General features: G+C 33.8%; 2 protein-coding genes across 6 annotated transcripts; one reads left to right on the top strand and one right to left on the bottom strand.

Moving 5' to 3' along the window:
* The first annotated feature begins 245 nt into the window (after nucleotides 1-245).
* Nucleotides 246-5,103, top strand: LOC137819006 (protein NRT1/ PTR FAMILY 5.5). 2 transcript variants are annotated; one of them, XM_090296220.1, is made up of 4 exons: nucleotides 246-644; nucleotides 730-950; nucleotides 1,534-2,923; nucleotides 4,919-5,103. In XM_090296220.1, exons 1-4 carry the CDS (start codon nucleotides 530-532, stop codon nucleotides 5,023-5,025), a joined length of 1,833 nt encoding a protein of 610 aa, XP_090152346.1. In that variant the 5' UTR covers nucleotides 246-529; the 3' UTR covers nucleotides 5,026-5,103. The 2 variants fall into 2 exon arrangements, with proteins under 2 accessions (XP_090152346.1, XP_090152347.1); XM_090296221.1 differs by lacking the exon at nucleotides 4,919-5,103 and having other exon boundaries at nucleotides 1,534-1,791; nucleotides 1,893-2,230.
* A 698-nt stretch (nucleotides 5,104-5,801) lies between these two features.
* LOC137818376 (auxin transporter-like protein 2) lies at nucleotides 5,802-12,856 on the bottom strand. 4 transcript variants are annotated; one of them, XM_068621763.2, is made up of 9 exons: nucleotides 11,975-12,856; nucleotides 11,421-11,633; nucleotides 11,124-11,309; nucleotides 10,929-11,041; nucleotides 10,637-10,820; nucleotides 10,433-10,530; nucleotides 9,346-9,553; nucleotides 7,605-7,862; nucleotides 5,802-6,311 (listed from the first exon to the last, which is right to left on the bottom strand). In XM_068621763.2, exons 2-9 carry the CDS (start codon nucleotides 11,598-11,600, stop codon nucleotides 6,081-6,083), a joined length of 1,458 nt encoding a protein of 485 aa, XP_068477864.1. In that variant the 5' UTR covers nucleotides 11,601-11,633; nucleotides 11,975-12,856; the 3' UTR covers nucleotides 5,802-6,080. The 4 variants fall into 4 exon arrangements, with proteins under 4 accessions (XP_068477864.1, XP_068477865.1, XP_090152439.1 ...); XM_068621764.1 differs by lacking the exon at nucleotides 11,975-12,856 and adding an exon at nucleotides 11,731-11,884; XM_090296313.1 differs by lacking the exons at nucleotides 5,802-6,311; nucleotides 7,605-7,862; nucleotides 9,346-9,553 and adding an exon at nucleotides 10,118-10,341 and having other exon boundaries at nucleotides 11,975-12,667.
* Nucleotides 12,857-14,631: the final 1,775 nt, after the last annotated feature.

Here is a 14,631-nt window from a genome sequence, read left to right as displayed (position 1 = left end):
TGACTTTTGTAACCATGTTGCCCTATGTGTCCCTTCTCTCCTTGCCAACTACTGTAAAAAAGAAAGATTTAGTCAATAAAAGGTTGTTTAAGTCAACTTTTAAAATCTACAAATAATACTTTTCTTTCGACTAAACGCGTGTAGAATTGATCAGTTATGTGTCTGAGTAGATGAAACGTCTTTCTCGAATATGATCGACTCGAGAAAAACATGACAGTTTCCTCTGTTTTTCTCAGAATCCACCAGGAAGGAACTACGATGATCACACTTGTTCTCTAACTTAAGTTATATCATGTCTCAACAGACAAATAGACTAAACTACCCCATGCCAATTTTAATGTGTTTTGATTTGTCTTCTTGCCTATGTCTGTATTTGTTTCCAAAAATTGAGCTATACGAATATATGTTATCCTACATCTGAAAATCTTACTTCAAATTCTTCGATATTGGATAAAAGAGTCTCTTTCTTTCATTAAGTTTATTTGTTCTGTTAGCTCTGTTGTGTAACTAGTTTCATACTATCATCTCCATGGCGCTGCGAGAAAACGGTTCAGAAATAAAATTCTCATTTCCTCTAATGAAGAATTTTTTGCATCAACTCAGTCATCTATTAGTCAACTCTAAGACCCTTCTCTTCATGGGCGGTAATCATTAAAGTATATGCAACTAATTGTGTTGTTTATGGAAACTAAATTTTAACTTAACTCTCTCACCCTTAACTTTTTTCAGCTTTGGCTGCATGCTACAGCATTGTGGAATTCTCGGTGTTCTCTACTATGATGGATTACTACAAAGTTTCAGGTCTGATGGAGGATCTACGAAGAAGTGCTATTTTAACAAATCTACAAGATGGTCTATCGTCACTCCTGTTCATTTTTGTTTCTCTAATCTCAGAAACATATACGGGTCCCATCACTATGATCACTATTTGCGCTGCAGCTTCCATCGAGGTAATATATGCATATATATAATTTTTTATGCCTACCTCCTAGATATGAATATGCTTATAAGCCTAATATACTCTCAAAAAACTGAATAAGAGTAGTCTCCAAGTTGAGAGAATAAGAGTTAGTTAGTAAATGAGTGAGGTGACATGATGCACATGTAGTGGGAAGTTCTAAATCTGGGAAGAGAGAAGAGTAGGGAGAATTAGACTGAATTATTGTTACAAATCTTTTAGAAGAGTGTTTTTCTCTCTCTCTTCAAGAAGTCTCAAACTCTGTTTCTTTTTCCTTGTTTGTTTGGTCCGATAATTCGAGACGAGGATCCGACGAAGTTTGACGTTGTCCATGTCACCAAAGATGGGAGAAAGAGTTACTGCATCGGAGTAATGCTTGATAACATAAGAGATTTCCATGCGTCAATCTTCAGAAGAAATAGAACAAGAGTTAAATTCATCTTGTACTCTACCTAAGCAGTGAATATCTTGTGTATTAGAGATTTTCGAATTACTGATCATATATTCTTTGATGTTCCTGTTTCTATCAGAAATCAACACGTGACAAAACAAAAAAACTCTTATTCTAATGGCAGGGTTTAATGCTAATATGGATATCAGCTTATTCAGAATCATATGGAGCACTCTATGCAGCCATATTGTTACTTGCAGCAGGAAAAAGTGGTCAAACGCTTTTAGGAAGTTTTCTTGAAAATAAGGTGGAAGAGATACTTGAAGCAAGACAAGAAATCGCAATAAACGATGGAAGAACAGGAAAACAAAATGAGCATGACCTCATACGTATAATTCTTAAAAGTACGTGGTTGTTAGCTCCATTGGTTGTTGGATACGTGGTAATAGTATTTACTGACTTTTTCAATCAAGATTACGATATTATCTTCAGAAATTCAGCAGTTCTGATGGGAGGGTGTTATCTTTTGTTCCTCTTTGGTAGTACGAAGTATAGGCACGAACAAGTGTCTGATGAAAGCTATTTTGGCAAGATCTTTAGAATCTGCAAAGCAGCTCGTGGGAGACGAAAATCAGATTATCCAGCCTCAGAGAATGGTTATTACTGGAAGGGTAATGTGCGGACCAATTTATGTTATGACCACGGTAAAGGAGTGAGATTAAAGCCACGAGTTCCACGGCTATTCAGGTGGTTGGACAAAGCAGCTATACTCAATGAAAAAGATTCAATATATCCTGAAGTGAGTCCCAAAACGCAAGGAAGGGATGTGAAAGTTTGCATGGTAAAGGAGGTGAGGGAAGTGAAGAGCCTTGTTCCTATGATCTACCTGTGTTTTTCCTTCTTTGCTTACAGTTTACTCGTGGCTACTGGGAACACTTTTTTTGTTGCACAAGCAAGCAGCATGACAACTACCAATAGTTTTGGTATCTCTGAACTCTTTTTGATCAAGGCCGGGGTGGAAAGAGTGTCGCAATTCATCTGCTTTTTGATCATGGCTGGCTTGCGTAGTAAGAGAACCACATATTCTACGTCGAAAACATTTGTAGTGACGACTTCGATTATAAGGATTGGTTTTGGAATGGTGTGTGCCGTAATTTGCTGCTTCGTAGCACGGAAGGTGGAGCTTCATAGATTGTCTTGGATATTAAATCAGAACAAAGAACTGAAAATCGAAGCCCTAGTTCCGCAGTTTATATTGTTGGGAATGACGGAGGCACTTGTTGAAGGGGGGTTAAAGAAATTATTCCATGCCCACGTAGCAAAATCAATGTGGAGCTTTGTGGATTCGTATATTGAATTGGTGAATGGTATTGGCAAACTCCTCCTTATTCCACTCGTCTTAGCTTTGGGTGGCAGTTGGTTAAAGGAGAGTATCAACAGTAGCCATTTAGACAGATTCTATCTCATGTTGGCCATATTGAACGCTGCCCTCCTCCTAGTTTATGCCTACTACTCCTTCAGATACACATACAAGGAGACATCTCCTGAAGATGCTGCTCAACCAGATCAGGAAGGTAAATATATATATATGGATATATAATCATTCATTAAAATAATTAAGTTGGTTAGATTGGGTGAAACCGAGTCATATTGAGTTCAAGTCGGCATGGTTTCGTTCGTTTAGGTTTAGGTCCACTTCATGTTGAGTCAAGTCAAGCCTCAGTCAGACTTTGGCAATGTCGAGTTAGGTTTAGACAGGTCCAACTATTATATAGCCCACCTTTAGTCAAGCTTGAGTGAAGTTGAGTCGGGCTACACCAAGGTCAAGCCATGTTGTCTTAGGTCCAAAATCAACCAAGTCAAGTTAGGCTTAGGTCAGGTTCGGTCCTAGGTAAGAAAGGTCAAGTTGCATTTGGTCCAAGATGAATTGGGTCAAGCTAAGCTCAAGAAGGTTGAGTTAGGTCGAGTCAAAATCAGGATAGATTGGATTGGGCCTAAGTCAGGTTGAAATGGGTTGGGTCTAGACTAGGTCAGGATGGCACTAAGTCAAGTCGAACCCAAATCAATTTGGGTTGACTGTAGGTTAGTTTGGGTCGAGTCTTGGTCAGTCTAGATCGAGCTAGGATCAGAATGTCTTAGGTTGGTTCATGCTTGATTAGACCAGGGTGAACTAAAGTTGAAATAAATGGATTGGAAAAAGACAATGGAAGACATTGAACATGAAACAAGTAAATGGGAAGAGGAATAAGGTAGGGTGGTGATTACCTTACAATGTGTATACACTAATGTGGATGGCTAGGACCTTTGGAGGGTCTCTTGTCTGATGCTCGAAGAAGACAAGAAAAGGAGAGGCCACATAGAAAAACTTATGATGTTTTTAGGTAGGTAGGATGGTTTTTGGCGTCTTTGAGGGGTTCTAGCTTTGTAGTAGCTTTGAGTAGTAGGGTGTTTCGGCTGGTGCTGCTGTGTAGGTAGTTAGTGATAAAATTGTGGGGTTTGTTGTGCCTAGAGTGAGACATGTATGTTCCTGTGATTTGTATGATGGTTGGATCACCTCTTAAGTGGGTCACATTTATTTATTTATTTTTGCCGATGAAAAAAAACATAGAAAAACTCAACCAAGTCAGCACAACTCCAATAACAGAACTCATATAAAGCTACTCAAACTAAACTTGTTTTCTATTTCAATGGTGTGATTTTACATGAAGGGAAAACTTTCTTATATAGCATTTATGTGCCACACATTCCCACCCTAAAAGTGAATGTGAGACTTCTCTTAACACATAGTCTCTTTATTCTAGAAAACAAGCATATAAAATTATGAAGAAAATTGCTAAAACTAATTATTCTAACCTATGTCTTTTTTATTTTTCTTTTGTCATGCAAGAGCGGGAGTATTTCTTATTACATGTTTATATTCTTTAATTTATCTTCGTGATATGTCTTTTCCTATTTCTTATTTGATTGAAGATTTCATTTCCATGTGTTCTGATGAGTTACTTTATCAAGTTGAACAATTTTTACACAATAGAAGTTACTCTAGTTTCCAAACATATGTTCTTTCCTTTAATCTTTTTGCTTTTATTTTGTTCGTTTCTTTTATTCAAGACCTTTAATTCATTGTAGAAAACTAACAACAAATGCTATTATAGTATTTACGAATTTTTTAGCAAAATGTTAGTCATTAGCCAAGCATTTTATGGCATATTTGAAAAGGATGGATGAAGAACTTTGAAAATAAAGTTTGTAACAATTAAATAAAAAGGTAATTTTTGGGAATATTAATATAAACTGATTTGGCTCATCTACATGTCATACTAACCCTTCTCGTCATAACCTATTATGAAGTGGAATATTTGGACTCACATGCAGTGCTTTAACATTCCTTCATTATACAGTTTAAAATTGAAATATGCAATTTTATGTAATGTAACTTGATATTAAATATTAATTATTGATAAATAATGAGTCATAAATTTAGATTTTTATTGCTGGATTAGTTTACATCTCTAACTTCCTTATCATTTTGAAAATAATAGTTATCATAATTCCGTTTTTGTCAACAATAGATGAAGAAAACCTTGAAGACCATGTTGAAGAAGAAAACCAGGTTGAAGTAAATGTTGAAGAACAAAAAGATCATTTCCTACTTCTTTTGTCATCAATTTTTGAATGATATTCGACATGATTGATGATGCATCATGACTACTTGTTATTATTGTTTGAATAATATTTTAACTGATCCTAATAATAATTAATGTTGTTGAATAAACAGTAATAGCTTGATTATTTTTTGATCAAAATATAGTTGGATTACTCTAAATCCTCCAACTCTACTGACATAGACAAAAATTACTCCACTTACAACGAATTAAAGTAATATAATTTTAATTTTTCAACCGAGAGACTAACCATACACCACAAACACCCACTTAGGCCAAAATTTGGAGTAATAAATAATATTAGTGCTTTATTATGGAGAACATGTGAATTTGAGAAGTCGTTGTTTTCTTAGATGTTTTTTAATATTTTTTATTATTTTTATTATTATAATAATAAATAATATTAGTACGTATAAATAAATAAAATTATTAGTAATAAATAAATAAAACATATTTTTCCCTTAATTCATTTTAATCAAATAACCTCTTTTCTTTTAATTATTTCTTATTTCTTCTTTTATTCTTTATATTTCTTTCCATTATAAGAGAAGTAACACTATAGTCAAATAAGTGCTAGAGAACCATTGAACAGTGAGAGCCTTCTGAACTCGAGCCAAGTGATCTTTTTAAGATAACAAATTTTGCAAACAGTTACTCTTATTTCGAAAGAAACATTCCAGAAACATGAAATCTGATAATGAGATTGCACTCTATGAGAATAAAAGGAAATGAAAAAGAAAATCTTAACCTAAGGGGAAAAAATGTAAAAGAAAGATACGAAAGCATAGTGTTTAATTTAAATTTAATTAGGCTGTGCATTTCATAGCAAAGGAATGATAACATTTGACACACTATTTTTAATGAACTAATCTTACAAGAAGGGAGAGACAAAATACTATATAACAAAGAAAAAGGACAAAAATAATGCAAAACCCAGCCAGCACACACATCATACGAAGGGGAAGTATATGTTCACCATTTTCCCCATGTATAATACAAAGTATTAAAGGAATTGTGATTGTTGCTGAACTCTACTATGTTGAGGTGAATGAGTCAGCTTTAATTGGGTCTAATTATGGGCATGAGGGGGTGCTGCTGCCACAACATGTGGTGCTGGTCGAGGGCACTGGTAGCACTTAGCAAAAAGCCCAAATGAGTTAATTTGCCTTATGAAGTTTGTAATGCTGGCCCATCCTCCAAGCCCAAATCCAACAACAAAAACCCACACAACAATGAATGCATTCAACACATACATTGCAGTCCAACTTGGCATGAAGAAAGGAGGCTTCTCTGCAGCATTCTGCAAAATTAGGGTAAAAGTACTTAGATACTTGTTAGGGTGCCCCCACCCTACTATTCTTGTAACCCTCACAAAAATCCCAAAAAGGGGCCAACAATAATGCAAATGAAGAGATTTAACAAGATTTTCAAATATAGTACGAAGATAAACTAAGATATCTTAGGGAGGGCCCCCCAAATACCATGTCCAAACCCATGGGGATTTTTGTCACTTCCATCATTTTCATAACCATCATTTTGAACCCTCTCAAGGTCCTTGAAATAACGTTACTAAGATCAATCATAACAATCATAGCATTTGAGATATTATATGCTCTAAAGTTCAGAGTTTCGACACGATTTTTTCTTTAAAAATATCTCGATCTCGAATGACTAATGAAAAAATATGTATATAAATTGTAATTGATTTTAACTTCTAAACTATATGAATAACTAACACTACAAGAAAATCATGAAATAGAAATCAATTTTAAGATAAAAAATAATTAGTTGTTATAGTGACTAAATTAGAGACCATTTTAGAAACTAAAAAAAATTGGTTTCTAAATTAGTTTCTATTATGGTTAAATAATTTTTAAATTGGTATTTATTTAGCAACCAAAATTTTAACTACCGATTTTTAGATTCTAAATTTGGTAGCAAAAACTTTGGTTGCTAATTAGATATCAATTTAGAAATCATTTAACAATAGTAAAAACTAATTTAGAAACCAAAAATATTTTTAGTCTCTAATTTAGTCACTATAAGAACTAATTATTTTTTATCTCTAAAATTGGTTTCTATTTCATAATTTTCTTAAAGTGTAAGGGAGAAATATGTATATAAATTATCATTAATCTAAACTTGTGAACTATGTGAAACTATTAAACGAATCAAAGTATAAAAAATGTTAATGACTAATTTTGGCATCAATAATTTAGGTAACTTGTTCTTACTTCAATTTTACAAAAAAAAAATACTGAATTTCTTATGATTTTATCTTCCTGTAATTCTAGTTATAAGGGATGGAGATGAGTGAATTGGTGAGGAAGGTGTAGGACAGTACATAATGAAGGTGCAGTGAACAACTGTACGAAAATGACCCACCACCAGCTCCAATACTTCTCGTATAATTTCCAAATCCAAGCCTTAAATGCGTTTGTACATTTGTTGCTACGTTCCACTCTCCCACCCAACTCTCTTACTAGAAGTTTTTATCTTTTAGTTTTTATAAGAATAACAATGTTACCACTGGTACATTAATGAGTATCTGAGATGGTTGTGAAAGAAGAAGAGAGTGAAGAAGAAGATTTACCTGTCTGGCAGAGGGTTTTCTGTAAGTGAGCATATGGGCTAAGGAAGGGATGATGTAGACAGTGAAACTAACTAGAAGAGATCCAACAGCAGAATTAATGGGACCAAAGAAAGGGAAGATTATAGCCAAAAACCATATAGGTATCACCACCGGCAACCGTGCAAGTGCCCTCAAACATATGCTTTTTGTGTCGTGCATCCCAATCACCTTCTCCCACACAAAATACAACGGAGTGCACGCAAACCCAAATGTTATGAACTGCATCATTCACCATTACCTCAGTCATAAACTTACTATAATAATTTACCATCATAAAAACAAATCATCACATCAACCATGAGAATATATAAATCAAATTGTAATTAATACGGTATCTCCAACCAAATTGATGAGAAAATTTGATATTATAACATGTTGTTGGTGTAATCAATGCAGCATTGTTCTAAAAGTCAGTAGCTTATGTTTTTGTATTTGCTTGGTCCAGAGTTTTTACTCCAAGTTCTTCTGTGGATGGTGTTGTAATTGTGCAGTCATAGTTTTGAAGGAAGTTATAAATATTTTTTTTATAAGGATTTAGTATCCCTTAAATACCTTTATTTAATTTTTTTAAATAAAAAAAAACTAATTAAGTTTGCATTGATCTACATCTTATAATTTAACTATAATCTAGTTGTTATAATATTTTCGAGACATCTATTCATGTTAAGGATATCAAATGTAAGAATAGAAAAAAAAAATCGATAACAATTTCAACAAATTTCATTAAATCAAATTTACTTTAATTATATCTTAAATAATTTGGTCATATTCAAAGAGTTTGATGATAAATATACATTTAATGTGTAAAAAGAGTATGAATGTATATTTAAATTGATTCCACCTAATACAAAAGATGCATATACAATTAGTTGGTGGATGTTTTCTTAAAAAGATTAAAATAATATACAATTAAACTTAAATTTTTTTGACGTGTAAATGGAAAATAGAATATTTATTTTTACATTGATATTTCTATAAATAATGTTGGAACTAAAATAATGTTAATATGCTCTTTTAGTATAAATTTATATACAAATTTAATAAAAATAACATGAACTATAAAAAATTGCGCGTAAAAATAATTTAAAAACTACGCACATGCACTCTAACGATCAAAGTACAATAAAATGAAAGCTTTGACTTTGGTGTACAAAATCCTTTCATACGTTTTACTTATCAAATCAGAGTTAAATTAAAAAACAATTCAGTGCTTAAAATATTTTCCATTCTAATTAATGATGTGTTGATATGTATTTAAAATATATACACTTATTAATAAAGTAAAGCATATGAATTTGCTGCATATTATAATAATAAGCTATTATATATGAAAAATGATTATGATAGTGAATACGTTTGCTTGTGTTTATTTGAAAAAATTATTTATTTAATAAAATAATATACTTTTTATGTGTTTGTCTAATCTATTTATTTAAATATTTAACTATCATATCAATTTCTCAAATAAATAATTATTAAAATTTAAATAAGTTGTTGACAAAACATGTCAGCAGTAACGTCAAAATAAAGCACTTTTAATATGCTTAAACCCATTTTAAAATTTGGCATTAGGTTGTTTTGTTTTACTTGTTATTTATTATTATTATTATTATTTTCTGAAACAAAAATAAAAATTGTTTTAAGAAGTGACTTGCACTTTTTTTAATGAAAGAGGGAGAAAGGGTAGGCGTCGGTAATTTACCTGGTGAATGAGCATGAGGATAACGGCGGCGTCACGGAAGGCAGACTTGGGGAGGAGAGCGAAGGCGTTGGAGTGGTCAAGAAGCATATCACCAAAAGCCCAATAGACGGCGACGGCGGAGGGAATCGTTAGTGTGTAAACGTACAAAGTGGCCAGCAGGTAGATGTACTTGAACTTTTGCGGCTTCCACATGGCATGCATGATCTCTCTGCAACATTTGTCACCATTATCACTTTATCAACAGAAGATCTAGCAAAAATATATAATCACAAATAAATTGCACACTCAATTTTTTCTCAAAATGGACACTGCCATTAATACTATAATATGCCTCCAGATAATAATATTAATACTCTTTTTAAAGTGTTAAATAAAAATCACATCATTAATTAAATCTCCCATTATATGAAAATCATGACATGACAATGAAAGTTATTAAAGATGTATTTTTAAAATTAAAAAAAAAATCCCAATTTTTTAATCTTGATTTTTAACTCTAAACACATACAAGATTAGTTTTTTTTTCTAATTTTGTAACAATAAATAATTTTAATTAAATTTATATATATATATATATATTAAAAAATTACATTTACTTATTGAGTATCAAAACCAAATTTGATAAAAAGAAATAAGTACTAAAAATACACTTTTTTGGTTAAAAATGTGATGTTTTGTATGTTTGTTTTTTACTTTATTGACATGAACTTAACTACAAGTAGAACTTTGTGAAGGTAGGGGACCGACCAACACGACCCAATAAAACTGTAAATTTTGATACATAATTCAAAGTTGAATTAATTTGGAAAGTGAATACATTGAATCAGAAAATGGAAATAATGGCCATTGAATTGTGGAATCTTCCCAGAGATAAGGAGGGACAGAGGTAGTAACACTTTTGAAGCCAAAAAAAACAAGCAACACAATGGAAAGCAGATTTTGCATGATTTTTTGTTTTTGCCGAGAGATCTCGAAAACCAAGATAACCGGCAAAAGCTGCAAAGAGAAGCAGTGTGAAAAAAAAAACAGAGATGAACAAGGGAAAGAGGACAGAAGGTAGATCGTGATGAGAAAAAGGTGAACTTACACAGTCACAGCATGTCCTCCAAACGTGTAGAGTATGTTAGTGGCTCCAGTGAAGTAGAGCACTAGCTTTGCTGGACCCGAGTGTGTGACATTTTCCACCTAAAAACATGATTTCCAAGTGTTGGGTATTATTATGCGACACACAAATTGACCAATTGTTATGGTCGTTTGAATCGAAGGAGTGATTTGGTGAATTGTGTATCACCTGGCCATGAACGATAGATGCTACAGCAAGGTACCAAGCCGTGTAAGTGGTCATTCCAAGGCCCAAAAATGACCAGATTCGGTAATTGTGGAAGGAAGGTATGAACACAGTGGTGGCACAGCAAGCTCCAAAAATATAAGTCCAAGTCCGTTTATCCAATTTGTCATTTATGTAATAGATGTTACTGTTTGTATGAGAAAAGAAAAAGAAAACAATGTTGTAAATAGAGGAAAAGTTTAGACCCACTTTATATTAGTTCTAGTTGCCTTAAAAATGGAAGCAAAGGTGTTACCTTGCACATGCTATAAGCTGTATCACAGATCCAAAGAGGAGGAAAGTACAGTTGAAGGCTAGCCCCACTGCTTTCCAATATGGACCAAGTAACCCATCAAGGACTTCGAACCACTGCAATCCAGAACAGTTCAATTCTATTTAATCACTGTTGTTTCTCTTTATACAGATTAGGAACCAGTGGTAACAGACCAACCTGAATGACATGGTTCTTGAAGCTGACGTTTTCCTTTTCCTTTCTGGTGCGGTACTCAACGTAGAGGACACTGATTAGATAAGCAGTCCAGCTTCCAATGATTCCATAGAACACCTGAAACAAGATGCCTGAAAGCATGCCAAGTTGAGAGAAGGAGTATGGGAGTGTCAAGAGCACTTGAGCCACCTATAAAATGGAAAATTTTCTGAGTTAAACATGGCCTAAAAGGGACTACTTTTCTTGCTGTTTTTGGTGATGAATATTAATTATTTGGGTCTGATGAATGGGGTGATTTACTTGATTTGAGGCACAGCTGAACCATGCATCCCAAACAGAACCACCATGCCAGAGGATGCTTTTGAGGCTGAACATGGAGTGGTCTTGCTCCCTCTCTTCATCCCTTGTTCTTCCCACTTCATGTTCTGTCTCGTTGAGGTTTGTGACTATTGCTTCCTCTGCTTGCTTCTGAGACAACATTGTCTCCCTTATCCACAAAAGCAGTGTCTAGATCTGAAATACATAAAAGGACACTAAATGAGACAAAAATCATGATATAAAACGCAGCCCCAGAAAACGAAAGCCAAGAAAGACCCCAGATCCACATAACTCGAAATTCCTTTGCAGAATTCCAAATAAAAAATAATAACAAAAATAGAACAACTTCAGGTTTCTCCCCCACACAAATCCAAAAGAAAAGAGATGCTGGCAAGAGAGAAAAGAAAAGAAAAAGAAAAACAAGTGGGCACAGACTCCTTACATATACGTTTTACTCACTAATAAGAGAGCAAAAGCTGAAGAAAATCCAATATTAATAATAATAAGAATAATAATAATAATCGCTTTCTAGTAACCTTGGCAGAGATGTCTCTTTCTCCTAAAGCTTGAAGGAAGAAAATTCAGATGACAGATCCTCCTTCTTCTGAATGTCTTGGCTCTTAGTACCCTTTTTATTTATTTTCTTTCCCACCTTACTTTTTCTTTGTTCTCAATTGAGCTTAGTTCGCTGCCAGTGATGGGTAGTGATGATGACTATGATATGAATCTCTTGTTCATAGGATGTGCCAAACTTTAAACCATGCCCTATGGAGCTTGCAAAAACACGAAAACTCAGCACAATAAAATAGTCACCGTTATAAAGCCCCCACCAATTGACACAAAAACTGCAAAGCAAAATCCCCCAGAGACTGCCAAAGCAGAAGGGAGAGAGAAGAGAAAACTCTGCAGAGTTACAAAGTTGGTGGTTTTTGTTTTTGGTTCAGAGACTCAGAATGAACTATATAAAAGATCCTTTTCGTAACTATTCAATCAGATATATATACATACATATATATATATATATGGTGAAGAGGGTGTTTTTGTTTTTATAATATCTAGCCAAAAGAAAAAGCAGACTGTGAAAGTGTGAAGCAACCGAGCAAGTACTGTGTAATAATGCTCGTGTTGCTTTTTGAGGCTGTCTTTTTTTCTCTTTCTAAACACAACGGAGAAAGGCAGAGATGAGAGGGATGAAAACTCAATTCACTGATTATTCCAAATTCTGATTCGATTCTTGGTGGTGATGACATAGTATTTGGAAAATCAAAGGGACTGAGACATTGTTCTAATCAGTGAGAATTGGAGTGACCAAGGTAATGCCATAAACACCCTCAAAAGCAGTTTCAACGGCTAAGATAATAAATTATTATTCAAATTAGTAATTAAAAATATGGTAGCCCACTTGATCATCTTCTTTTAGATCTCATTTCTTCTGTTTTTTTTTTTTATAGTCTGGACTCTTTTTGTGTATTTACAGTTCTTCATTACAACTATCTTTGCTTGTTTTAGCGAAATTGAGTGAGAGAGAAATAACACATGTAAAGTCACAAATTCTCGACATGCATTGTATAAAAAAATCAGGATATTATTTAAAAGATTTATTTTGAAATTTTGTGGAAATTTATGATCTAGACATGATATTTAAAAAATTTATTCAAACTTATTATTCAGTAATTTTCTTATACCGAAATTGAGTTGAGATCGTTCAAGGTGAATTAGAGAGATTTTGAGAAAATTGAGTTAATTCTTTTTCAGAATGATTGTCGAGCTTTGTTAGTGAAGCACCAAGTGGAGATTTTCATGCAGAAATTTTTTTGACATTCAAGTTAGTAAGAACTTAGAGTAATATATGAAAAGTATGTAGTGATTTATAAGGTTTTTAGCCTAGATTAGTATCCAAATCAAATACAAGTCGTTACTAGTTATCGGGTTGTTTAGTCTAAGTCAATCTAAGTTATTTGAATTTCCAAGTGATTTTACTCTGACTCTCACAAGCAAGTAATATAATCTCTTTAAATTTTAATATTGGGTGGTGCACAAAACCCCTAAGCTCGTCACCCAATTGAAAGGGTGATCGGACTTTAGTTTGAATTCATTCAACTCAAAGGTCATTTTTTTCCCATGAGCTTGAAACATTATTTCAAGACATCTTTTCACGACTAGCTTTGGAGTTGAACTTTGTAACCATTTATAGTTCAAAGAGTCTATCTTGGTTTAATTATAACCTATTTTGAAACCGTATGAACCCCTATAAGCATTAATGAGGGGTTTTCATACTTAATGATGAGTATCAATGGTTTTGAAGCTTTATGTCACTTAGGTGGTTGATGTTCTGATGTTTTACTTAACTTGTCATGTTGCCCTACAACACAACGTTCTATAGTCGTAATGTTTCACGTTTAAAAAGACAAAGCATTTTTAAACACTTCATCTACCCTTCGCTTTATAAATATCATAAATCCTTTATTGTACTTATGCTTTTTTTCACCCTTTTCCTGGCTTATGAGTTATCGCTAATATTGATATAACTGGTTCTGCGGGATCAAAATGCATCCATATTGGCGGGTGGGTCTGCATACAAAGAGTCCATAAAAGTCTCTGGATAAAGTCATACTAATAGAGAATGCATCACTACAACTGGATGAAATAGGGAATGCTAGTGGATGCCTTAGACAATTGAGTGTCGTAGGGGCTCAACATCTCCTTGAGTGATGTGTTGGAGCGAGGGTGAGCATGTGACCATCAACTTGTAATAAAAAAACCGAGTTAAGAACCTAATGCACAAAGTATCAAATGAGTCAATGGAATTTTGAGGCAAAGAGTAATACCATTCGAGGGTTGGTCTCTTGAGAGTAGTGAGAAACAACTCTTCAGAAAAGGTTGTCTTGGGTGAGATAGGCTTTGACATGTCCCTCTAGGTTCAAGTATTTTTCAACACAGAACCACTTCCATTTGTCTGGGAGTCGAACTTTCATGACTTCGGGTGTGAAAGGGTGAAATCAGCTAAGTTAGCTCACATTTTTGCATCCAATGAGGGAATCGACAAAACTTTAAAAGACATATGTTGATTTCACGCTCGTGATTCCTTGTGTGTGGTGGACCCTTGGATCCGACCTACCGATTGTGCTAAGTTGATAGTTTTGTCGGGAGCTCAGGATTAACTTCTAGTCTAAATCCATTGGGTGCATGATTT

This window comes from Phaseolus vulgaris, chromosome 10, assembly GCF_051622355.1.
Source record: "Phaseolus vulgaris cultivar YP4 chromosome 10, ASM5162235v1, whole genome shotgun sequence".
NCBI classification, from domain to species: domain Eukaryota; kingdom Viridiplantae; phylum Streptophyta; class Magnoliopsida; order Fabales; family Fabaceae; genus Phaseolus; species Phaseolus vulgaris.
Note: the sequence above shows the minus strand (reverse complement) of the source record. Positions and strands in the feature narration are given on the sequence as shown.